Source organism: Scleropages formosus, chromosome 24, assembly GCF_900964775.1.
Source record: "Scleropages formosus chromosome 24, fSclFor1.1, whole genome shotgun sequence".
Lineage (NCBI taxonomy): Eukaryota > Metazoa > Chordata > Actinopteri > Osteoglossiformes > Osteoglossidae > Scleropages > Scleropages formosus.
The window spans coordinates 16,470,579-16,498,012 of NC_041829.1; the positions used below are offsets into that span (position 1 = coordinate 16,470,579).

The window sequence follows — 27,434 nt, forward strand, 5'->3', positions numbered from 1 at the left end:
AACTTGCCGTACGTTGAATTTGCTTTTACCGCTTATAATACCGGATGCATTACCATGGGAATCCGGTTTGGTTACTGCACCGACGCGTTTCTCAGGGGTACGGCAGGGTGACCTCACCGGCCCGCCAGCCCAGTTCCTTAATCTTCTTGCCGTCTGCCATGCAGATGTGCCCGTGTCCGGTATTTGGGACACGTGGGGTGGCGCGAAGTGCAGGACCGCTGAAACACCTGTATGGGACAAACTGGACGTACGAGCGAAAGCGAAGTGACCTTCGTTCGTCCTACGCCTCACCGCTGCGGAGGAGCCGGGAGAACACGCCGGCTGGTTTTCTGCTCGGCCTTGTTCGTCGAATACCTTGAGAGAGAAAAAAAAAAAGAAACACTCACAGCAATGTGCGCTCACACTTTTACTGGTACTGTATGTCCAGGGTACATTTACACCCAGGGACCCCCTGGAGGTTTCAACATGAGCGTCGGCCTCCTTGCCTCGTCACACGCAAGTCGTAGCGGGTCGTGGACGGCGCTTATTTTCGGATCGCGAGCCCAATCCTCGTCTGCGGTCAGCGGTCAGGAGTAAGTGACCAGCCCATTCCCAGACCAGTGTTCCCAGAGGAGCGGTCAGACATTTAATTGCATGGCCACATGTCTATGCAAGATCTTTGAGCGCTCGAAAGCTTCCTGGCCTTAACCATGGGGGGGGGGTTATGGTTGATTAAAAAAAAAAAATCATTTCAGACATAACATGCCAACCTCTGATGAGTTCTTTTCTTTTCGCACCACAAGAAAATATATTTTGAATACTTTCTATTCATATCAGGAGCCTTCCTGGATTTCCCTGGAAGTCGCCTTTATAATAGCATGCGAAAGCCGTGAAGCCGCTTAGAATTAAAATGTCCCGTCCTATATTTCCTCCGGAAGGTCTAGTGCACAAAAAAACAATCCTAAGCACTTGGACTGATAACTCGAACCCCACCCCCATCCTCTGTCTCCTTAGCTGTCAGTGGTACCCGTGTGAAAGGTGCCGCTGTGTGGTGCAGTGTGTTCTTGTAAAGTGTGACTCTGGACTGATTCATGACTCTGCTGATTTTGGCAAATGGCTTTTGTTGCTTCTTTTTTCTTACTTTTACAACAATTGCATTGTTATCATTTTTAATCTGACCCTACGGACTTTTGCTGTGGTATTAAGGCAACAGCTGGTGCTCTTTTGATTTTTATATATGTTTTATCTCTGTGGTTAATTTTGAAATCCTGCAAAAAAAAAAAAAAAAAAAAATTGACATATTTTACATAATCACTTCTTACATACCTTCAGAATCATAGAAATGAGTAAGCATTGTATATTTTTTTTCCATTAATCATCATATTCTGCCACTGGCTATAATTTTTTAATTAATATGATGGTTTATATAGTCTATAAACGGACCTTTTTTTTCCTCAAATTGCAGTTCTCTCTGGCTAAACGGTTCCCTCCGATTTTCCTTTGATTTCAGGCAGCTTGCTTGGATCCCTAGAGAAGACATTATCTCAGTCCAGCTGGGCTTTGGAAAGTGGGGAAACCTGAGCCCATTAATTTCCCTAAAGCAGGGGCGCAGTAATTTTTTTTTGGGAAATTGTTCCACAAATCGTATTCTGTCTCCGGCAAAGGGGACACGGCGTAAAGCTCCTTCTGGAGCCCGTACCTGATGTTCTTCGCTATATTCTAAAATACAGACACACTCCTGTACCCATAGATAGAAAAACACTTATTTCTTTAACCTACTCAATGGCATAAAGAGCAGGAGAGTCTGTTCCTGTATTCGCACATCAGTGAACCGTCAAAGCAGTATGGGTAAAGGTAAACGTGGTAAACTGTACAAAGCTGGAAAACTGAATAAATATTAAGTAGAAAGGTCATTATTGTGGTCAAGTGATAAGATGAGCAGAGGATGAATTAAAAAGACTCATTCCCTCAAAAAAAAAAAAACTAGTTGCCCGCATGGCTGAGCATATCTTTTCTTTTTAATGCATCACGGCGCCTGGGTGGTGAGAGAGAACGTGGGTTTGATCCCCGTTCAGTCTGTGTGGAGTTTGCATGTTCTCCTCGTGTCTTTGTGGGCTTCCTCCGGGTGCTCTGGTTTCCTCCCACACTCCAAAGACATGCTGTTCAGGTTCCCCCATAGTGTGTGAGTGACAGAGAGTGTGCTCCACTGATGTATTGATGCATGACCCAGTATAAATAGTGTATCTAGCAGTGTAAATTACCCTGGTGAATAAGGTGTGTGGACCAATAACACTACATAGAGTTCATTGTAAGTCGATTTGGAGAAAAGCATCTGGTAAATAACATAAATAAATGTAATGATACTGAGATATTTTGTACCAACACGCAGCAGTGTAATAAAGGAGGAGCGTTGGAATGTGGACTGACTGCACATGGCCCTTCGTCGTGCCCTGGGATGGGATGTTCTCCCATTCCTGTCTGCCCTGCGTTCTGTCCCTCTACAGCTCCATATCTACCACTCCTGATTAGGACGCTATATTAGGGGTGTCGGTACCGTGGAGGTAGAGCCAAGACTCCGGCAGGCCAATTCGAGAGCCGTGAAGCGTCACGTGACGACATCCCGTCTAGGTGGCTGCGGGGGGAGGTCGTGCTTTATCCTCAGCAGACATGGTGACCATTAGCATGGTTTGACCAGAGCCAAGATGAACAGCGAGTGACCGTTGCCCCCAGCAAGAGCCCTTAATGTGGGGTTAATGTGCAGGTCAGAGTTCATCCACATCCAGACATCTACACACTATCGAAGGAGAACACCATCGCCGTTGTCTGTATTTTTTTAATGGAACGCTCAGGGAGTGTTTAGCTGGAAGAACAGGTGTGTGTTCCTTTGCTGACGCTGTGAGGGAAACGGTGACGAGCCATCTGTCACTTGTATTTCACGCTCCGGGGTGCTTGCATTCAGTATTTATTTTGAAGAAGTGAATGGTGTGTGTATGGCACATTCCCCACGCTGCTCTCCAGCAGGTCACCATTCTCACAGGCCTAATAAAATGGACCTAGAACTGAACTAAAATGTCCATCCTCCTTGCTAAGGGAATATGTGCTGTGTGAATCTGAAAATATCCGCAAAGTGTTAATTTATGAAGGAGCTCTGAAGTTATTCCCTGTCACTGTATTCTGACTTTTTTTCATGGTATACGCATTATACACATTACATTACTGCATATAAAATTGCATTAGCTCTGAAGAAAAATCACAGATAAAGGAAAACATCTGAATTTTGCACTACGTAGAAGTTTGCAGATTTATAGATTTATATTTTATCAGTTTGGTCAGTTGTCATGTTCACATTATTAGCCATCCTTTTGAATAATTGTAACGTTGCTGAAAATAAACCCCTCGCTCCCCAAACCGTGCTACTTGTTGTTTCTTTGCTACTGCTCCATATAAATAAAATCACTAGGGTTCGAGTCCCATTTGGGGTGCCTTGTGATGGACTGGCGTCCCGTCCCGGGTGTGTCCCCTCCCCCTTCAGCCTTGTGCCCTGTGTGGCCGGGTTAGGCTCTGGCTCCCCACGACCCAACTGGGGACAAGCGGCTTCAGCCAATGTGTGTGTGTGTGTGTGTGAGCTCACCACGTCTGTGGCTTTATGTACATTGACGCCGTGTTACGTATGTGTGCGAATAGCTGTGTGAGACTAAGTTGATTTGTTTCTCGAAAGACCTCCGTTGACAAGAATCTCCTACAACAAGGTCACTGCAGGTAAATCCGTTAAATATCGATCTATTGGTTTCATGCTGCCAAGTTCTTCTGCATCACAGAAAAAGGATGGTGAGGACAGAAACAAGGTAGACAGATATCTAAGCAAGAGGGCAATAAATTATAAAAAATTAACACTCTCATCCTATTGAATTTCCCTGCACATTAATAGCTGTGTAATACTACCACTTACCTCAGTTTTCTTATTTAGCTGGTGGATGTATTCAGCTGAGCATTTTCACAAGATGAAGTTTCGGATAAGATATCATGACTTCCATGACATTTACAGTTGCTGACTACAATGAGTCACAGTATTGCCGTTTATGCTGAAGTGCTAACCCTGCACGCATGCAATTGTTTCTCAGTAGCTTCCGGCAAGTGCTGCAGACAGTTCCCTGCATCTGCACAGCCAGATGTCAGTCCTGCGTACATAGACCAGCTGGGAACAGACAAAACCGCTGCAGTACTGGGAAGAGGCAGGCATCATCTACCGGGGACAGCGGAGCCGGTGGTTGGGGGGGGCAGGGGTTAGGAGCAGTATGACTAAAAACCCCCTGTAGAGGTGTGATGTGTTTTTGTACATGAGCATATCTTTTGGCAAAAGAACCCATCGTCAATGCATGTTATGAAAAGCATATATGGGCAATATATGGAAATATTAAAAACATTGAGCTGACAGTAATCCTTGTGATGATGCCTGGTGCGATGCACCAAGCTGATCATTATGTGGAAAGGAAGGTTGTTTTGCATACAGGTGGTCCCCAACTTACGATGGAGTTACGTTCCGCGAAACCCATCGTAAGTCAAAAAAATCTCAAGTCGAAAATCATTTAATACACTGAACCTACCGAACATCATACGAGCGATGGCCATTATGGGCTTGTCACCTTCATGCTGGGCAATTATCTTGAGTTTCTCCTCAAGAGTAATTGCCCTCCTCTTCTTCTTCCCATCAGTAGCAGGAGTCACAGATGGGCGTTTCCATGACATTATGGATGCAAACCGCTGTTGCTGCCCGGCATCGCGAGAGATTATCACACCGCATATCACTTGTCCGGGAAAGAGTTTAAATTCAAAATCCAAGGTACAGCTTTTACTGAATGTCTATCACCAACTCACCATCATAAAGGCAAAAAATCGTGTTTTTACAATGTGAATGTCACTTTACCCAATGTGTAGAGGTTAATTATATTGCTAAATTAGTGGATTACAGTTAACAGCCGTCGTATAAAATTGTCTCTAACACAGAACTAACATCAAATTTTTGAAAAGATTTATTGACTTTACATGATCATCCAGAAAACCTGTGGAGGATTCCCAATCTAATTCTTCCACAGCTTCCGCACTTATTCTTTTACAAGTTGGTATGGCCAACAGGGCTGTGCATCCGGCTGGCCCTCCTGTACAACTAGAGGCTTTTATCCCCTGTATCACCCTTCCATTAGTAATTCCGATTTTTACTCCTCCTTGCATGCTGGGATTTTTGTCCCATACTTTTTGTAAACGTCCTATGGACGTGACACACTGCCTCTGATGCAAGTTGTTTTACTACTTCTTCCAGATTATTCCTTGTACTTCTGAAAACTTGACACATCGCATGTTAAGTGCTCGCAGACAACTGGTACCGGAAAAAATGGATTGGATTGAACTGAGATATGTCGCTTAATTGACAGCAGAAGGCTGCAATATAATTTATGCAATGAGAAGTGGGGGGACGCAATATCTAGGCTTTCTTTGGCAGCATAAAGTAGCACTGGCACTAGAAAGCTCCTCCAGCACTGTGCTCAAAACGTATTAAATTGAGAAGGCGCAATGCTGGCTTCATGTCTATAAAGGTAATGAATGCGACTCATAACAGGCTTTTCTCCTGTGGCGCCTCACACAGTAGCAAGCGTGATTCCTGCGTGAGGCCATAATGTAGAAGTCTACAGGTGACTGCGAACTTTGCTGGTGAAAATACAGATGATATGCATAAATACGCAAGATGGAAAGCAGAGATACCGCTGTCGATCGCCGTTCGTGTTGCAGTGGCCGGTTGGTAGTTTGTGTGCTTGCGCATTTGTGCATCCCTGCATATGTTTGTATTTAAATTGCTTTCACTGTTTGAATTATTCTTGTCTGCAATTATGGAAATGAAACCCAGAGACACGCGTCTCACCCAGATTCACTTAATATCTGTTTTGGATTTCTCTGCCCTTTTCTGTTTAGCTCTCCGCACAGCAGACCATATTGACTTGTCTGTTTTCAGTGCAGTTCTCTCGTAATGGATTAGAGTATTGGTCCTCTGTAGGCTGGCGGCATGTCGAAATAAAGACTAATGAACGGGGGGTGAGGGGTGGGTGTCCTCTCGTCTCATTGGAGCTTCCAGCTCAATCTTTTACAACCTCACCGGAGAGTTTCCGATCCGTAATTTAAGAGCATTGGGGAACTTATTAAAATATATCGCTGCAACACCTGTAATGCTTAAATAAAGTGACATGGTGGATGTATGGTGGCTGGTGCGGGTCAGTCATACGAACCCGTCATACTATGTTTTGTTCTACCACTGTTATGAGGGTGGTGCAGCGGGTTTGGCTGGGTCCTGCTCTCTGGCAGGTCTGGGGTTGGAGTCCTGCTTGGGGTGCCTTGTGATGGGCTGGCGTCCCATCCTGGGTGTGTCCCCTCCTCCTCCAGCCTTGCGTCCTGTGTTGCCGGGTTACGCTCCGGCTCACCGCGACCCCCCTTGGGACAAGCGGCTTCAGCAAGTGTGTGTGTGTGTGTGTGTGTGTGTGTGTGTGTGTGTGTATTCTACCGGTGTGGTGGCCAATATTTTTTTTTGGCTGCCTTGTTTCACGTATTACTGTTGGAGTCCTTGCGTAAATGCCAGATCTTTAATTTAATTTACAACAGCTAAAGTGAACACATATAAAAAGCATTTACTGTTTTGTCGTCTGGAGGATTGAACTGCAGTAGCCAATGACATCATAGGTGCATGAAGTAGACGGAGCCAATACCTTATCCGTCTTTTGGTACTAGGATGTATATTTACCTTTTTGATGCTCTCAGCTGTTTAATCTGACTCTTTGATTTGAAGAAAAAAAAAAAAAAATTCTTTAAATGAAGTGAATCCTGTTTAGCAAAGTGGGCCTGGGTAGCAGCGAGCCCTTTCCCATTGCCCAAAGTGAATGTGTAAGCAGTGTAGGGAAGAGACATCACCTCCCCCGGGCCAAGCGAGAGGGGATGCAGCTGCGGCGAACTATCGCACCCAGGAGGGTTGACGTGTTTCGGAACATTCCCCAGGTCAGAGCCATCGCCGTGACGAAAGCACCCCCATATACCCCTCAACCCCTCTGAATTCTGACCTCCCCACAGCCTTATGTGCTGGGGGTAAATGCAGGAACCCACTGCATGCTATGGGCCTTCAGAGGCTGATGTGGTGGAGCAACATAGTTGATGAACACCAGAGCCTTTCCCCGTCAGGCCCTAAAAGCATTAGTGGCAGGGAGGAGGGGGCTAAGTCACGGACCACAGCAACAGCTTGACGGGTGCCGTGGCATGGTGCCAGTCCTCTCCTGACATCCGCTCGCATTTCATGCCAGATGGATGACTCTTTTCCCATTTCTCTCTCCCTCTCTCCATATATGGAGCTTAATGTATTTTGGCGTTTATTCCCATCTCGGGTCTTCCGTCGATCCGAGCGGGTCAGAGGAAGCAGTCGAGGAATGGTTGTCGATGGCGTCTGAATCAGACGCAGCCTCATGGCACTGAGGGGAGACGACGGAGACAATCCAAACATTATGACCCCATGAGTCATTGTTTAATTTTAAAAGCAGAAGCCTGAAATTTGCCCCCCCCCGGAGAAAACAAGCCATCACTGGTGTTATGACTGTGCCATGCTAACTGCGGACCTGTAACGTCTACAGCTTGGCGGCCTGGTGCTCGGCGAACGCGAGAGGTCAGCCGAGGGAACCTGAGAGTGGGGCCACGATGAGAAACAACACTGCGGCGCGTTTCTCCCCAGCTCGCTGCAGCACCACCATAAATAATTAATAGCATTTTTTTTTTCTTATTCTTTTTTTTTCCCTAATTGCCACACTTGAAGTGTAATGTGCGAAACAGGTTATCTTGCTGTCAGGCGGCAGCCCGCCTCCCGCCATCCCCTCCCGCGATATTTATCATGTTGCCACCAGACACTAATCCCCAAGCGCCGGGGAAGTGCCGGCTGAAAGAGAGAAGAGAAAAAAAAAAACTGAGGGAAAAAATTTGAAAATCTCCCGATAGGTTTATCTTATCCATCCTTCAGACCCGGTGTACCCCTGCCCCACTCGACGCCCCATCGTTTTTCTGTGAGGCTGCCTGCGCACAGCATGGGAACACGCCTCGCGCTACCTCAGACAGCCGCGGTCGCTAATAGGCTGCGGATGATTCAGCAAGCGTCGCGCTCCCGCTCGCTCTCTCGCGCTCTCTCTCCCTCTCGGGGGAGTCCCGCGCGAAACCGCGTGCCTCCGCTCCACTGCGGCACTCACTGCTCGTGATCCTCGCGCTTCAGAGCGGAGGTCTGTTTTTTTTTCCCGCCGAAGACGAGCTCTTTAGGAAGAAAAAAAACAACAGAAATAATAAAACTAATATTTTAAAAGAAGGCAAAATCCAAGAGCAGAGGCAGGGGGCATTATTATAGGAACAACTCACTCACTCACTGTCCTCACAGGTAACCCCGGCAAAAAAAAAAAAGCAGCGGAGCTCTGCCCGTCAAGCTCCTCAGCCAGGCATGTTTTACCGCCATTTCTCACACTCACAGCTGGCACAATGTCCACGTTCAGCCGCGGAATTAAATTTTGCATTTTTCTTATATAATATAGTTCACACCAGAAGTGGTTCAAAGATGCAAGAATTCGTTTTAATGCAACCTAGGTTTTTTTCTTTTTTTTTTCTTCTGTACTCCATGGCATTTCCCTCAGTCCTGTGCTTTGCTGGCCTAGGTTTCCTAGTCTTCCATGACATTACCAGCCACTGGGCCTGGATCTGTCTCATCTATGGCCTGTAAATTTGGCACACCTGCACCGTGTGGGTGTGGGTTCACTGCAGGTGCTGCACCGGGTGAGTTGGTAAGCATCGGGAAAGACGTGTTGCCCCCCTCAAACCTCTCTCTCTCCCCCCTGCGGCCATTTTGAGTTCGACCGCGTAGGTTAAAATGGCAGGTAGCGTGGTGGTTGGAGCTGTCACCTTGCAAACTTAGGAGCCAGGTTCAAACCCATCATCCCCCTGTAGTACCCTTGGTCAAAGTATGAAGCCAGATGTCTCCAGTAAAAATGTTTAAACTTTATAAGTGGGTGATAGTAGTAGCTCAGTGTACAAACCTCATATTGTATGTTGGTGGAGAAAGGTGTAAGCTAAACAAATAAGTCTAAGTCCTCTTATATAAATAGTCACTATCAGTAGTTTATAAAAGAATAATAATAATATAATAATAATACTCTTTGCATACTTTTTTCCATATCTGCTTGTTTGATAACCTTGTGCTTTCACTTTATTGGTTACCATAGCCATGTGCAGTGGATGTGGATCTTTTTGGGAATACCCCTCCATGTGTGCCCCTATGTGCGTTTTCTTCTTATGAGTATGATTAAACCGTGATTAAAGCATGCTATGGTCTCATGAAAACAGCAGCCCACAGCCTGGTTAAGAGGGTTTCCCCATGGCTGTGTTTCTTTCACAATTACAGGGGCACCCCCACCGCCAACTGTGCAAATTAGATTGGCATCATGTTACACGTGCTTCCTGTCCCACATCTGAGCAGGGATATGAAGACAAGATTAACCTGACTCCCTTTCCAGGAGTGGGACCTACAAGCACTCTGCCCCATTGTCATAAGGACAGGGCTCCCCATGTGATTAGCTGATCCTGCTTTCCATTAATAACGTATACGAGCGTGGCAAGGTTACTCAATCTTAATTTAAGTAGGATTAGAAGATATCTGCTTATCGGTCAGCGCTGCCTCGGTTCTCAGATGCTTCTGGCTGTTGGTGTGTCCCAGGACTAACTTACACAACAGATTTTGTTAGAAGTGGATGAACAGTAAAATTCATTAATGTGTTTATAGCAAAGGTTCATGTTGATGCAGTGCTTTTACTGTTTTTGTTCTTTCTGCATGCTTCCATTGAGGAGTGCATTGGTGAACATGAAGAATGTACTTTGAAAGCCTCATCTCATATTAATTGGGAATCTCTTAATTATTTGTTTCTAATATTTTCAGCGGGCGCAGTGGGTTGGACCACAGTCCTGCTCTCCAGTGGGTCTGGGGTTCGAGTCCTGCTTGGGGTGCCTTGCGACGGACTGGCGTCCCGTCCTGGGTGTGTCCCCTCCCCCTCCGGCCTTACGCCCTGTGTTACCGGGTTGGCTCCGGTTCCCCGTGACCCCGTATGGGACAAGCGGTTCTGAAAATGTGTGTGTGTGTATTTTCAGCAAGTGTCCTTCACATTTGCGTGTTGTCGCAGCATATCTCTGTAGCATTTCTGTTCCTTTAATTCCAACCCCACTGTCATTTAGAGTAAATCAATGTCAGACATGCAGGATCTCATCAAAGTTTTTGCATACTTTAGATAGATAGATTTAGATACAACTTTATTGTCATTGCATAGTACAGGTACATAGCACAGCAACGAAATGCAGTTTAGCATCTACCAGAAGTGCAAATAGTAGAATTGTGCAAATAAACAAGTACAGTTAAATATAAGAAATATATGTACCACAGGTAAATAAATGGAATATGGCAGAGAGTATGTACAGAAGCTGTTGAGCAGGTAGCAGTAGGAATGTATATACAGTATATATATAAACATCTATAGAGTATGTTCAACAGTAGAAAGGATAATGCACCGTGTATGTACAGATAATATGCATATTATATCTATATTATACACATAAATCAATAAATATATACATTTATCCATATTATATACACATATATACATATACACAAAGATAACGAGGACATTCTATGAATTATCAGTTATTTACAATTATAATCATTATTATGATTTAGAGATAACATCGTAAGTACAAGGTGGAGCAGAACCGCATAATGATTACAGGCTAAACAGGCTATAGTAAAGCGTCAGTGAGACATCAGTGACCTATCGGTGAAGTGTAGAGTTCAGTAGGGTGATGGCTGTAGGGAAGAAACTGGCCCTGAGCCTGCTGGTTCTGGTGCGAATGCCCCTGTATCTTCTCCTAGATGGAAGGAGGTTGAACAGTTTATGATGTGAGCAGGTGAGAGAGAAACATGATTTGCACACCGGTGGTTTGAGGGTAAAAGCAAACGCGTGGCATGCATTCCTGCTGTACTATTATAGTTGAGCACTAAATGCATTGTCACTAAGCATTTCCACTGCTTCATAGCTGTATATCCCATTTGCTCACTCACTTCAAATTAGCTGGGGAATTGCAAGTGCGCACGTACGCATACACTTCTAATGGAGAGGAACAGAGCGCTCAGCTCAGCAGTATTCATAGCACTGTGAGATACAGCTGTATCCAATTTTAAGAGGCATCATATATTTTTGATTTCACATACTTCAGCCATCTTGGTACCTGTCCAGAAATGTGAAATTCACTCATACCTTATCATAGAAATACAACTGAGGCTGGAAGTTTGTAATTGTTTCTAAGTCCACTTATGATGTCACCATCAGTAAAAGCTTAATATGCCAAAGAGCTCAATCCCTGGATTTATTTTCTGCTTAGGTTCTGATGAAAATATCAGATAAAGCTATACACACACACACACACACACACACATTTTCTGAACCGCTTGTCCCATACGGGGTCACGGGGAGCCAGAGCCTACCCGGTAACACAGGGCGTAAGGCCAGAGGGGGAGGGGACACGCCCAGCATGGGACGCCAGTCCGTCACAAGGCACCCCAAGCGGGACTTGAACCCCAGACCCACCGGAGAGCAGGACCGTGGTCCAACCCACTGTGCCACCGCACCCCCTACTGATAAAGCTATAATGAATTAAAAATTCATTCAAGGAAAGATTTTTTTCTTGCACATTTCACCATCAGTAAAAAAAAAAAAAAAAAACGGGTCTGGACTTTATTTACGGGCTTAGTTGCATGGAACAAAATCACATTTGGAATCCATCACAATACATTAAGTATATCTGACAGGCCCTGAGGTACATTTTGTTGCAAAGTACGGCAATGGAAGCAAAGACTGGGCTTCTGTCCTAAAAGTTGTGGGGTTAAATCCCAAGACTGAAGTTCTGTAGAGGAACTCCAGAGAGGATGATAATTAACATGAATCAATTTAATTCCAACTATCCAACATGGAAAAGTCATTTAACATAGTCACATCACTCATGACTCCTGCCAGATCCAGTACCTTGAAATGTCTCTGTTTCATTTAGCTTCAGCTGAGATCCCTGTTTCTGTCAGGGTTTGAATCAGCATTTCTAGGGTGATTTAAGGGGCATGTTTTTGCACACCATGCACACGCCTGTCTGGACTGGTCACTGTCTTCAGTTTTAATATCTTGACATATGCAGTAGTAGCTGTGAAACAGATGCCAGTGCCAAGCTGCACAGTTTTATCCTGCATTCTTGTTTAGGTAATGTAGTGGGAGAGCAAAATCTTTAACAGGCCTGGCTACTGGGAATGAGATATAAAATGTGCTGATAGTGTTGCAAAGTGCGGTGGTTTGGTCATAATGGACATACACACATCAGTAAGGGGCCCTCTCTGCTTTCTTTTCATCTCTGTTGCTTACTCTCACTGTTTTCAATTGAAATATAAATTCCAAGGCACTTTAATGGGATCTCAGGGATCTTTTAAAGTTTTCCAGCGTAAAATTTTTAATCAGATTACGAAATAAAACAAAAAATTAATAGGTGGGGTTGTTAGGAGGGGTCACCACACAGAGGGCTCTTTCGCTGGATTTGTGTCTCTGCTCCATCCACAGGCATTTTCCCTTGTCGCTCTTGCTCTCAGTTGAACACGTCTTCATTCAAAACTCAATTCTTCTGTTAGTTGTCTGGTGACCCTTGAGCTTGACTGACAGGCTTTGAGTTATGGGCCATTGTTGTAAACTGTAAAGCTTAGATTCTTAGTGCCTGAATCAGTTTGGGTGGGGGCGTGGTGGCGCAGCGGGTTTGGCCTGTGCCTGCTTTCTGGAGTTTGAGTCCTACTTGGGGTGCCTTGCGATGGACTGGCATCCCATCCTGGGTGTGTCCCCTCCCCCCTTCCAGCCTTGCGCCCTGCGTTGCCGGGTTAGGCGCTGGCTCACCGCCACTTCGCTTGGGATGAGTGGCTTCAGTCAATGTGTGTGTGTGTGTGTGTGAGTGAGAGAATCAGTTTGCCGGGTGCAAGTTGTATTCAGTTTGATAGATGTCAGTTGGAGTCATGTACTTGTTGAGCTTTTTTTTAAATACAAAAGATACGAGAACTATATGGATTCTGGGGTTTGGGGATCATTATTCAAAGGTGTGCTGTAAGTCACCACGTTTCTCTAGGCTTGACATAATCAGAATCTTCTAGTCCAGAAATATTAGATGATAATAAAAATCTTTTCAATTTTTTTCTTCTGTTGTTTATATAGATTAGCTTTATGAGGTCTATAAATACAGCAACAGTTACTGTGTTGTGACTCAACTGTATCACTTTTTCACACTAGTAAAGTCATACCATGGCTTTAGAAGGAGCAAGTGGATTGTGTGAAGTTAGTTAGCCATTATTAATAAGTGTTAAAGTATTATTCGGCAATTAATTTAAATGCTAAAATCAGGCAAATATTACACAGTCTGTGGAAAGTGTTGAGTTGGTAATTACGTAGTTTATACAGATAGCAGGATTATTCAGCATGGTGCTGTAAGCTTTCTGATGGTTTATTAGCTGAATTCAGTGGAAGCAATTTGGCATGATTGTGAAGCAAGTTTATCTTTTGTTAGATTGACCTTTAAATGTGTGTTGGGCCCACTGGCTGCAGCTAATGTTTTTCACTTTGAGATGTACCTTGCTTATAAAGATGCCATCAAAGAATTCAGACAAAGTTGATGCTGCAATCATAGGAAACTTGCTGATAACCACATACAGTATCGGTCAAAAGTGTGAGGATATGTGGGTAACCTGAGCAATAATTGTATAGGACAAGTGAAATCAAATTGTCCTGCATGTGTTCTACGTGCAGAAGAGCCAGGAAGATGTATCTGCACATTTCCTGTTCAGATTGTTAGCCAAATATCTTATGAAAACAACTAGTTTTCAGCAAGTATACTTTTCACTGATTCTTTATGTGTATCACAAATATGGCAGAGCTGTAAGTATAATCTTGTCTTTTGGAAAGTCAACCAAGATATAATGTGCAGAAGCCAATTACACAATTAGATGTGGGCTGTTTTACATACAAATTACCATATTTTGCGGATATTTTTTGTATCGTGGTGGTAGTTAGGATCTGTTCTACTGACAAGTTACATTTAATGTTGAATCATATGTCACTGACAGTCACAGGTTTAGGGCCACCTACCCACCTGTCTTTTTATTTAATATGATCCATTTTCAGTGCACCTTATCGCACTCACATCAGTCGTGGCTCTGTTGTGGGCTTGAAAGAAGAACTTCCCAGAGAAGGGGCATAGATAAGGTGAAGGTGACAAAAGATATGAGTGTAAAATGAAGACAGCCTGCTTCTCTCCTAAATCAAGGAACAGGCACCCCCTCACATATCCAAAGCTGAGTCATCTTCTCCCTGCTGCTCATCTCACTAATCTGAACCTTGTTTGGAGAACCGTAGGGATCTCGTACAGAGTAGCAGTGGAACTTGGATGTCTGACAGGAGGGATGTAAGATGAGAAACAGTGTTAAAATGCATCTACGTTTTCTCAGCATTTCTTGCATTCATCTACTTGGACTGTGTTATTTTCAGTGCAGAGACATCAGTAATGGAGTCACTTAGCTATGGGTGATGACTTCAGTCACAGCATGAGGCAGTAAATATCACTTTTCAGTGTAGTCTGATGACCTTCTTTAAGTGTTATAATTCTGTAAACAAACCTCAATCCTTCACGTACCCCAAAATAATGCAAAAAATTATTTTTTCAATTCAGCACCGCTGTTATCACAAAGTTTAAAAGTTTGAGAATAAAATTGTTGAATTCCTTTTCTGAGGATATTTAATGTTCAGTTGAAGCATACTGATATTCATTTGGCGCATATAGGGGAATTTTAGCAAAACTGGCAACTGTATTACTCTGAGGGTTCTTTGATAACTTTGCAAGCCTCATAGCTTAAACACTAATTTCTTGTTTAATTTCTGTTTATATCAAGAACTGTTGTCTCTCCTACTTTTAGGACATTAGTTGCAATGAATTACAAAAAGATGACATTGGTCACATACTGGCATGAACAGGTGAGACCTAAAGATGACTGTAGAACTCACTGCAGTCCTACTGAAATTTGTACGTCCGCATTTCCTGTCTCATTCACAAAAACTTAAACTGATGTTAGATTTATCCACATTCATTATACATTTATACACACACATTTTCTGAACCACTTGTCCCATTCGGGGTCGCGGGGAGCCAGAGCCTAACCTGGCAACACAGGGCGTAAGGCTGGAGGGGGAGGGGACACACCCAGGACGGGACACCAGTCTGTCGCAAGGCACCCCAAGCGGGACTTGAACCCCAGACCCACCGGAGAGCAGGACCCGGTCCAACACACTGCTCCACCGCGCCCCCCACATTTATACATCTACATGTATTAATGAGTAAATTATTGTAAATAACTTAACACTGTAAGTCACTCTGTAGACCGTCAGCTAAATGAATAAATGTAACTAAAATTTAAAACCATTGAATTAAATTATCCAGAGGTAATATTGGGGGAATAACTGGTCATGTGTAAGAGAGTGGCAAGGCATAGTGCTTTGTGTTGGCAAACTTTCTTCCTGTGCATTTGTTTCTCTTTATGACAATGAATGTCACTGTTGTAATGCAGAGGTATGTCCTGCTTGGTGAAGCTCAATGATGATCAGGTTTCCCACTGCTGCTCCTTCAGGGGAGATCATTAAGCTGAAACATACTGTATGTGGTTCCTTTTTCAGACCTGGATAGGTTTTAAGCCTTTTCTTTGTCTTTGTTGTGCATAGACATAAAGGCCCTCCATAACGGTATATGTGTAAGGGCTGAAGTAATTAATTAACTTAAATCCATGGCAATTTAAAGGCTGAAGCATGGTACAGAGGAGGAAAAGTACTGATTGTGGCTTCACTTATGTTCATGAGCCCTTATTCTTGCAAGGGCAAAATTGACTGAAATATTTTTTCTTCTAGCTTCCAGTTATTCCATTGTACAATTTACTGTAAAGGTATTTGGCATTTAAAAAAGCAAAATTTGAAATACTTTGGGCTTTTTGTTTTTATATCAGAACAGTGGAAATGAAATTGATTCCAACTGCTTATCTAAGGATTATTGTTTGACTTCGAACAATGTACACTATTCAAACTGTAGTTAGTTTGTGTGTAATGTATAACATCCTTTTGTTTTAAAAAGTTTTTCTATTTATATAGTTTACATAAACGCACCAACATACAGAGTGGGTCCTCAATTATCCAGATTTTATGCTGGTGTGTTAAGCTTTTCCAGACTTTACAATTTATAATTTAGTCACACTCTCTGAATGAGACTATCAACTGAATAAATCTCATCAAGCCTTGTTTTTAATTATAACTATTATGCTCTGAGCTTTTATATCTGCCTTAAATCTGGAGTTTCCATTCATGATGGATTTGTTACCACCTCTCTGGGGTCCTGGAGCTGGTAATAGCAGTATCCCCTGGAAAGTAAGCACCGGACACATACCAACTCCCTGCCCTGTTACTCACCGAGTTGTAGGCTGACTTTGATTTTCCTCTGCGACTAGCTCTATCAAATAGAGCCCTTTTAGCCTCCGTTGTAGTCTGCTGGCTTGTGTTGACAGTAAGGCAGGTTAGTGCATCACCTGCCTTCGCCTCAGTCTTTGGATTAATTTTTTCAGTGAAAACGGTTGAGGAATTAGTTTTGTAATCACAAGCATTTGTTAAAGGATAAAATGCTAAATTTGTTTGATACCCTGTGTACCTAGGTAAACGTACAACTGGTTTGGGTCCCATCTTGTCTGGAGATTAGCTGTATCTGATTTAAGCAGCAGTGGTTTTTGTTTTGTGAAGAATCTGATCCTTGCAACATGTTTGGCAGTGGATGGGTAAGAGCGCCTTACTGGCAGCTGTGTCCATAACCCTGACATGAAATGTGTTCTGTGTCCCTGGCAGGATGACGAGGTGGTACTTCAGTGCTCTGCTACCATCAACAAGGAGCAACAGAAGCTCTGCCTGGCTGCTGAGGGCTTTGGAAACCGGCTCTGCTTCCTGGAGTCTACTTCCAACTCCAAGGTAAAAGCAAACAGACACTTGAGGGATCCTGTAACACTAAGGATCTCAGAAAATGTTTCCTCTGAAGTGGCCAGCACTTACAGACTGTGATCAGTACCAGGAACCTACCATTTGTTGTACATGGTCATTTGCAGAGCAGTGCATGGCAACATAGTCATCTCGAGCGACACTCATTTCATACAGATGACTGTTAGTATACTCCAAACATCTGCAGCAGACCTGTCATTCCCAATTCCCACTGAGGTGAGAGTTACCTCCTGGAAGGTCAGCTTGTGGGGTGGGGGATTTGTTGTTCCTTTCTTTATATGCTACTCCTTTCACAGGTGCTGAGCTGAGTCGGGTGGGTGATCTGGATGTACATTATCTTGTGGCTACTGTTTTTGTGTGCTTTCTGAGACACTGGTGTGGTGATATGTTGTGCTTCCAGCAGGGGGACTTCATTCCCATGAAAAAGCCAGTCTCCACATATCCACTGCTCTGAGGCACTGTAGTATTGTTCATGCTGCCGTGGCACCCAATCAAAATATAACAAAAATTGAAATTTAGCCGTGCTCAGTCCTGCTGCCATGAGATTATATGTATAGCCTATTTGATTCTCTTCTAGCGGAACTACTCTGTGCAAAGTTCTAAAAATGGCTACGTCAACGTACTGGTTGATAGGATGGCAAAGGAATCGTGAGGAGTTGCCTCTCCACAAGCCTCATTAGTATATTTGGTCACATGAAGATTTTTCTGCCTTTTGTAGTAGCTGCTTTACTCATTTCCAGAAGCCTTTAGTGTAAATGGCCTGGAAAGGTGCCAGATAGACCTGAGAAGTGTCGCTCAGCTGCCTCCAGTTGAGGTTTTGATGCAGTTTGAGTGAATGAACAACCTTTGGCATCCTTGGTGTTTTGACTCTGACTCTGAAGAGTTCTTTTCTTTTGCCAGAAGCTTCAATGGACATATATCTTGCAGCCTTTTTTAAATCTTGCCATTCAAGTCTGGCTTTGATCAGAGGATGCATACTGGTCTTACATTTGCTGTCTGCTCTGGGAGAGATGTATTTAATGAAAATGTCTGTGTAATTTGGTTTCAAAGAAAACATTGACTAGTTTTGGTAATAAACTTCTCAATTGAAAGTGCACTGAACAGAAACACCAGTGATGCTGTTTCAGTGCTGGGCTTGAAATTGTATTGATCATCATCTTTATGGAAGTCAATATGTATTACTTATATGAACTGCCCAGCTTAATGTGTGGATGATAAATTATTTCACTGTATGTAATCCTGAAAGACAGATTTTTGTTTACAAAATTGAATTTTTGTCAGCTTTAAGTATCTTTGATTTGTACGTACTGTATGCATATTGCTTGATTCAATATGTAACTAACAGAAAATTAAACATTTCAATTTGTGCATTCTCTTTCTGAAATTCACCATCCAATGAAATTAGATATCCTCCTTTCTGTGTTATGTTGAGGAACAACTTGATAATGTGACATATAATGTTTTATACAGTGGTAATACTGGATTACATTAAAAAAGTAATTGTAATTTTCTGTCATGTGACTTGTTGCTGTTGTACCCAAAGACTCAAATTCATAATAAACCAGTCTGATGTGTTGGTGAAAGCAGGCAGTCTGTCATATCTTAAACCTGTAGAAATGATATGAGTTTACCCATGATTCAAGCAACAATGCCAGCAGTGACTACTGTGTTGTCTTTCAGAATGTTCCTCCGGACCTGTCTATTTGCACCTTTGTTCTGGAGCAGTCGCTATCTGTCCGGGCTCTGCAGGAGATGCTGGCCAACACTGAAGAGAAAGCAGAAGGGGCAAGTAGCTGGAAATCTACCCAAGTTGCTTTGCAGTTGAGGGTTTGATAAATGGCTGCCACATTCTTAAGATTTTACTGTCAAGCTGAAATATGTGCCATTTGATTTTCCTTTGTTACGTTGGAGGGGTACTTTCACAGTTATGGAATCAGAGTCCTCTGCGCTTTGGAGGTGGAGAGTTCAAAGTGTTTTCTGATATGGTGTGAAGCTGAATACTCAAGGGCATTGTTCGTCAAGGTCTACACAGTGAATTCACTGACGTTGACAGCTTTCTTAGGATACTGATTCCCCCTTTTGACCCTGCCATCATGGAGCCAACTGGACCAGACCCTGGAGATAAATGACTGCATTGCTTCCATTCATAAGAAATAATTTCTCTTTCAGTATGCATGTCACTTAAGAGTGCACCGCACATCTGTCACTCTTTAAACCCAAGGGGAATGACATGCACTGTTTGTTTGTGCATGGTTGAGTGAAAGGCCATGCTCAGCCTCCCTGTAAATGGTTTGTCTCATTGGATACCTCTGGAGATGTAGACCGTATCGTTAGAATCAGTAATGTTTTTTGCAACCACTATAGGAAAGGTAAATGTAAATCATATCCACATTATACTCCTCAGCTTACAGATAGTATAAACAAAGAGGTGAGTGATATTTTAATGTACATTATGAATAGAGAAATTTATAACTAAAAACTGTTTTTTCATCCACTGAATTTATATTGTTCAAGAAATCTGATTGTTTTATACCATGTATTTGGTCTATATTAGGTGAGACTGTGCTTTCTGAACTACTGAAATATTAAATGATGAAAGCAGTTCAGTATGTGTCAAAAGTTTGTTTACGCCTGCTGGAACCATGTCTTTTTCACAGTGTATTTGGATTACATGTTTAAGGTGGAAGTCAACCAACATGTGTTTCCAGCTCTGCAACAGTTCCCAGAGGTGTAGGACACATCTGTGTTGCATTCCATTGACTCATCTGTGTGCTTCATCTCAGACAAGTGTTGCCCATGTGTACTTAAACTTTTCACTGGTTCTTGCGTCATATTTGGTCTTTGCTGTTTATCACCGAAAACCGATTATGTAACTATGGCCAAAATCTAAAAGTATAAGTCAGCCAGGGACTTCTCATTTTACAGTAGGAGTGAATGTTATTTTTGATCAGTGGAAAAGTCATTCTCTTGTTCTATTTTTACAAGCAGACTGGCAATCAGTGTCCTTGTAATGGGCAGTGAACTTTGACACACTCTGAACTCAACACCCACATGTTTATCAGGCAATCTCTGTTGAAGTAAAATGATTCGGTTAACCTCTATCAAGGGATGGTACCTTGTTACTTTGGTTTGGATTAGTACAGACCAATTTTTCACCTCTTTTTTTGCATTGCTATATTGGAGAGATATCTAGTCACAAATGATTGTCAGTCTTCTGGCAAGAGACACATGTCACTGAGTGGCGCTATGTCACTTTTTACCAAAACATTTTAAATTCATCTTTATCTGTGAATAAATATATGACCTGCCCCCTCAAACTCCAGAGTAATTAGTTTTCCTCTCTGAACCCAATCCAACAGCAAAAGCCCTTTTTATCCAGACCAATTTGGTGCTCCTGCTGGTGAGCCGTGAGGCAGCATCGGGGGACGATGCACATGAGTGGTTTCAGAGAAGTGAGAGATTGAGAGAGAGAGATAGACCGAGAAGCTATTTAGCACCAGCTTATCAAACACTTAAAAAGTGGACAAATATGGGCTTCCTTCCTCTCGCTTGCCCCCGTGATTGGGGAGATCATTGGCTAGATTCTTCCTCCACTAAGGCCCTAGATTACAGTCCAGGTCTCTCGCAGATGTGATGCAGTTTGAGGATCTAAACTGTGTGCATTGCAAGTTAATGATGGTTGTTGGGTGGGAGGGTTGCAAGAGAGGACTGCAGACTGTTACAGGCAGAGAGGCTGAGGAGGAGGAGAATAGAAGTGTAAGAGATTCACATTTCATCTGTAAGTTAAGCACATTTGTGAGAAGCTGTAAGAGGGGGCTAGGATTGAAAATCAAAATGAATAGCTTCTGCCCATCATTATATCTGTACAAAATAACATTTGTGGTATGGCAGTCCTGCTTTCATGGTGGGATTTTTATTATCTAACTAATCTCTGTAAACAATCCAAAGTTAAGAGGTTATTCACAAGAAGCCATTTTGCAGTGTGTCAGGTTATGGGTTGAACAGGCCTGCGGGTTTTTTTTATTATTATTATTATTATTTCTGGTGCCATAGAATTGGGAGGCAAAGTTGTGAGTTGTGTTGGGTTCTCATGTGGTTTGAATGAATCTCGAGGATTACACAAAGATTAAGGCTTGTTTTTTGTCTCCATAATCAGATTTAACATGCACACTAGAAATTTGATTTTAATCTGTAGATATGTACGGAGTTGTACAGTATGACTGAAATTTTGTGGACCTGGCTGGGTGTGTGTGATTTTGCTTGAGTGAGGGTGGGTATCAATTGATTGTAATATTGCATGGAATCACACAGGAAGGCTTATATATTGAGAGAAGTAGGTCCCTAATAGCAGCTGTCAGACTGGCCTGTGATGTCAAGAGGTTGCCCAAGCACAGTACCTACTACTTTAGACTGCTGTATTTGATGACTAGACAAAGGGTTCCCTTACCCTTGAGAGATGTGTGCTGGATTCCAATGAACCAGACCAGGAGGGACAGCCCCAGGATGGTCATATCACTGTTTCATTGGAAAAAAAAGACAAGTTTATTTAAAAAAAAAAAAAAAAAAAAAAAGCTGTCTTTCAAATCCTTTGGCCTTGGACTGTAGGAGATCTACTCAGCCCTTTGGCCTTGTGTGCTCCTTGCAGCACAAAGTACATAATGTGTGTCTCTCTCATGCCTCCAATTATGTAAGGGGATAAGAGCCCCTTATTTATTTATTAATTTGTTAGAGAGCCATGAGCCGCAGTGCGAGTTTGCCAAGGATTAGGAATGGGCAGCAAGCTGTACATCTGCACATAGCCTGGACTTTATTTTCCAGTGTCTGTTTTGAAATCATGCAGCTACTGTACATGCAGCAACAGCCAGTCCTGGTATGTGAGATTCTGCAAGACTAGCACTGGTTATGGCTGTAGTGCTGACTCTGTGGAAAATGGCCTGATTACAGAGATCTTGACTTCATTAAAGTAGAGATCTTGAAAAACTTCAGTCATCCTGTAATTAAATCAACCCACTGTGGTGTTTTAGATGAGGTTATTCCTAGGTGTGAGATCTATAAACTCCACAGATCTTTTGGTTTGTCACAGTTTCATAAGGGGGTTAAAATCTTTGGAAATATTCCTTAAACCTAGTACAAACAGATGTTTAATACTATCCATTGCAGACTAGTAAAAAGCTGAAGTAAATGGACAGGCTGTGTGTGGACAATAAGCAGTTATGACTCATTGTCATCTTGTTTTTGTGTCTAAGACACAAAACGGCCCATTCAAAATCAGAAAATAACATTTGTACTAATGATCAGTTGCTTGAATTGGTACCTAGAAAATATCAGACACATGTTAGACTCATACACAGTGAAGACAAAATAAATGAATTGGGTTCACAAATTATAATACATATGTATATTTACTACACATCTCACATCTTTATTCACAGAAATAAACATTATATGACATCCTCTAACTTGAAATTATACTGTCTACTAAATGATACCAGTATTACCAATGAAATTTCTACAAAAGATATGTGTCAAGGAATTAAATGTTTTTACTCAAAATTGATGTGCTATTTTGCTATAGTGAAACAAGCTCCAAGATCTTCTGTAAGCAGGGTACATACATTCCAGTACATATCCCAAGTCAGAAATTCTCTGTTTATCCCATGATGGTAATCATTTGTCCCCCCATGTTGAACACAAAGGGGTTGACTAGGGTAGCAATATTTTTTGTGATATAATAAGTTTAATTTTGGTGACAGTACCATGACCATGTGGTATACAAGACCATTTCGACAACACCCGAGAACAGCCAACTCCTTCCCCCCTCCTAACCTTTGGGTGAAAGTTATGTTCCTTTTGTGTAGCATTATGTTTATTTGGTATAGTCTCTTTTGGTTACCATTGCATTATGTTAATCTAATACAGCATCATATTCATTTGGTACAGCATTATTTTATTTGATAAAGCATCACACTTATGGGTTATAGCATCATGTTAATCTGGCATAGCAGTATGTTGTTTTGGTTAGCATCATGTTTACTTGATGTGGCATTACGTTTCATGGGCTTTTCTGATAACCCCTTATAAGAAATCTCAGCTTACTATGATGTCTACATGATACTTTTTTCAAAGCTAAATGTAGTGCAGGTTTATTCATTTTTACAGGTGTACTTTTTAACAAGTTAGATGAACAACCTTTGTCAAGAGTACTACAGCAGGGCCTGTACTAGGTCTTGAACAAGCATACTTCAGGTTACAAAACCATAGAGCAGTTAGCGCTGATATAAATGCACCACTTTTTTAGTAGTCTTTTGTGATATTTTGGGTTCAGGAAGTAACTTGACATGATACAAGACTCTTGCAGGGTTTTTATTAAAACATAAAACAATGTAATCATATCACTGATCTTTATTTTGCAAACAACACTGTGAGGCACCCCTGTAGTTTTTCAGTGTCCCTCCGCTTTGAGTCCATTTAAATACTATAGCTGAAGCCACACCTGAGCCTTGTTTTCTCATCAGGTGCAGCCTATGATCCAAGAGGTGTGTGTGACCCTTGCTTCCATATGCCCGATATACTTGCTTTAAATGTACACAGAAAACATACACAGTCAAATGTTGTATTTAATGTTTAAAAAACCAAACACTGTCAGTACACCAATTTAACATATTTTTACATGGTAAGGTGCTGACACATGTCTACATATAAGCTCATTCTGCTATTGCTAGCATTAGGGGTTTGGGTAATGGAGCTTAACTCAATGGCAGTCAGATTTTTAATCATGTTTAAGTATTGAACAAGCATGCTCATTCTGAAATTTTGGGGGAAAGCTCCTGAAGCCTTTCCAAATTGCTCTTCATTGTTCCCGTTCAGATGACCATGTCTTCTGTTAAGTGTGGCCAAAACTGAATTAATTTAGTGCTCTTATTACCCCTGGTAGTGCATAGCTACCGATGATGTTTGACAAAGATTGAACATTACAGTTAATAGCCTCTTTTCTGGCTGGAAAATCCTAGAATGTGATGAGGCCTGACTTCTTTTGTACCTGTCAGCCGCCCAGGCAAACAAACTTTGCTGCTGCATATGCAGTGAACTTAAGTACTCCATAGGACAGTGTCCCGTTTCTTGTTTGTGTACACACTCTTAAACGCAACAGCAGCTACAGTACATGAACCTCTATGATTTATGTCCTTTTAAGGATGTCTTCTGTGGTTAAAAGCAACTTACAGTTCCTCCTTTTTCCGGGTTTAATTTCCACAGCAAGTTGATGTGGAAAAATGGGTACGTCCGCCTTTCTTCCAGCCACACTTGATGAGCCAGCATTCTGACAAAGCCATTTCTTCTTGTGTTCGGTCATTAATCCAGGGCAATATTCTGCAGGTGCCACCATTCTTTGGGCTGTTAATGCCCCAGACCGGCGCAGGTGACATGTGTGCAGATGCACAGCAGTGCAGCCACGTGGACATGAGAACAATAATACAGACTCTTAACTCCTCCATGAAAAATCACACCTTCTTTTCAATAAGATTCTCTAAGGTGCTATAAACAATCTTAAGCGATGTCTATTATTAAATGGTAGTGTGGGAACAATGTAATGGCTATCAGGTGCAATATTGTAAGCCTAGTCATTTTTTAAGGTTAATCTTGGGCCCCTATTTCAATATTCACATTTGACCCATTATTATATCCTTTACAGTCTGCGGCTCAGATGCACAACATTGTGAACACTGGGTCTTCTCTGATTTAAATCTAAGATGATTAATTAGAATGAAGGTAATTCCTACAACATCTCCTAATGTAAACATAGTCTGAACATGTACTCTTGGCATTGCTATATGGCAAAAATGGCACTTTAAGAATAAAAATAGCAGTTCTTAAGAACTTGTTGATAATTTCATATGACATCCATATGCTGAATCCATATGCACATATACTACTTAGAAAAAAAGTGACTGTAGAATATTGCCCACACAGCAAAACTGTATGCTGTAATCATGTGGACATGTCAGTCGTTCATTGCTAATCCTGAATGACAGTCAGATTTGCCTGTGATTGAAGCCCATAGAAGTCGGACCAAATATAAAAGAGCAAGGTGTACAGGCATGCCAATTCAGTTTGTAGTTTTCAGTTCTTTTGCAATCCTCATGTTGTATCACCAGCATATTTTTTGCATCCCCTTTAATATTTTACATTGGGACATTCCCATGCTATGGATAATCCATTCTTGATTCTTAACATACAAAGGGGAAGTACTGTAAGAAGATTTGAGTGTCCCTTATAACATTCATTTTCTCTGGTGCACAGATTTAGAAACAAATTCATGTTTGAGCAAGTGGAGTTCTTATTAGACAGTGAACAGGGCAAAGGCAATTCACCAGTTGTCCAAAGTGTGAGTTAAGGTTAAACTGGACGTTGCTATGGACAGGGGATGAGTTTCAGATTTACTAGGAGTTGGATGAGTCACTGTCTCGAAATTGCACAAGAATTTTCTTAGTTCAGTTCCATTGTTCCAAATATGAAAAGTGTACTGATAGAAATGGAAGTGAATTCTCATCAGTGTTAAATGAGGGCATGGTAAAGAAGGACAGTCTGAAGCAAACTGCTCCTGCATTGCAGTGTTTAGAATTATACGGCTCTCTCGGCTGCAATGAGGGCCCAGACTGAATAAATTTTGTTCTCTATTATACAGCATATGATGCCCCTTGCTCTTTTGCTATTTATTCCTTGTGTCATTTATGTACCTTGAATGATTTTGCTTCACCATTTGATTGCATTCATAGTAAAATACAGCATGTGTTTAATGCAGCATTATGTTCCTTGGGTCAGTCAGTTTTTTCCTTAGGTGATTAAGAGTTTCTTCTTTCTTTTTATTCTGCATCTTGTCCAGGGCAACAAGCATGCATGTATTCATGCCCTTTGCCATTTTTCACTTTCAGTAAGGGTAATGCAGGCTTACACTTTACATTTTATCTCCTTCTTCAGTCTCGTGGGCGGAGGAGGTGGCCTGGGGAATTTATTTGCAACTTACAATTCAACTGTCTCACACCTACCCACTGCCTATGAGAACTACCTGTTTCTAATGACAAACGTGTTGGGACCGAGAAAGAGCTAATTGTATTGGGATGTTTGTTGGCTTCAGTGATTGCAGGTTGAGGTCTGTTCTAATCCGATCAAATCAAATCAATCATCCGATCAATTGAATGATCAATTGAATCATCCAGTCAAATTTTGGCTGAGGGTAGATAAGGTTAGCACACACTTTCAGTATGCATGCTCTCTTCTGTGGAGGCTTCACTTTCATCTTACAAGTCAGCTGTTAGTATTAAGCCGCTACTTCCCCAAGTATTTTCTGTAAGCGTAACTATTCTTTTGCATCTGGACTGTCATATCATTCCAGAGTGTTTTGGAGGCGGAATTCTATTCTTTTAGCTAACTGTCATCTCTCTTGTTTTCTTCTTCATGCGCACAGAAATTCATGATGAAGGTAAGTTTTGTAGCCTTGTTTTTAGTGGTGCTTCAGCCCCTGTTGCCTCTTCAAGTGAAGGCCCCCCAGGGTGTTTGTAGACGCTACAATCCATATTTAACTAACTGTAATTGTCAGGCCGGTCTCCTTCAGAGTCAGCAGCCTGAGAAATTGATTAACAAACCTTAGCAAAAGAATGGAACACTGTGTGTCATGCCCTGCTGAGAGTTTGCGGACCGTCTCCTTTTGGGCCCTTACTTATAACATGCCTTATGTTACGTGCTATTTGCTCAGAAGGGGTTTGAGGGATTTTGGCATTCATTAGGTGTCATGGACACGTGGCCATAAGCTGTGTGTACTGTTTTACCTCACTTTGTATATGAGCAGCTAACTGACAGAAAGTAAGGAGGTAGCTGTGCATAAAGCAAGTCTTGCAGTCCAGTCAGAAAAGCTAAATGGCAGGAGGTCTCAATATTACTTTTACATAACTTCAGAATTTTTTAAAAGAGTTCTGCCTCCGGACTTTCTTTTGGCTCTTGATATCATGAACGCGATAATCAAAAATGGATCTCAAAATCAGTCAAATAGATCAAGTTCTTTTCCCCGAAAGCATGTTGCTGTCTGCTTTGAAATCAGAAAGAAGCTCCATCTCCCTTGTAAGATGTGAATGAGAGTGCCTTTAAATATGTGTTTTGAAACTGACAAAAAGAATGTATCATCGGAGATCCAGATGCCCTGTTTCTCGGGCACTAGCTTTCGAAAGCCAATGAGAAGACTGCAACGAGATGCTGGTGTTTTGACTGTCTTGG

The 27,434-nt window shown here is 42.2% G+C and overlaps 1 protein-coding gene across 3 annotated transcripts in view; it reads left to right on the forward strand.

Moving 5' to 3' along the window:
- The window catches only part of ryr2a (ryanodine receptor 2a (cardiac)), a 138,726-nt gene that overhangs the window by 26,782 nt on the left and 84,510 nt on the right, over window positions 1-27,434 (forward strand). For all 3 annotated transcript variants that reach the window (XM_029248865.1, XM_029248867.1, XM_029248866.1), the window contains exons 2-4: window positions 17,022-17,141; window positions 18,849-18,953; window positions 26,632-26,646. In XM_029248865.1, the coding sequence (XP_029104698.1) occupies window positions 17,022-17,141; window positions 18,849-18,953; window positions 26,632-26,646 (240 nt within the window). The remainder of the gene's footprint in view (window positions 1-17,021; window positions 17,142-18,848; window positions 18,954-26,631; window positions 26,647-27,434) is intronic.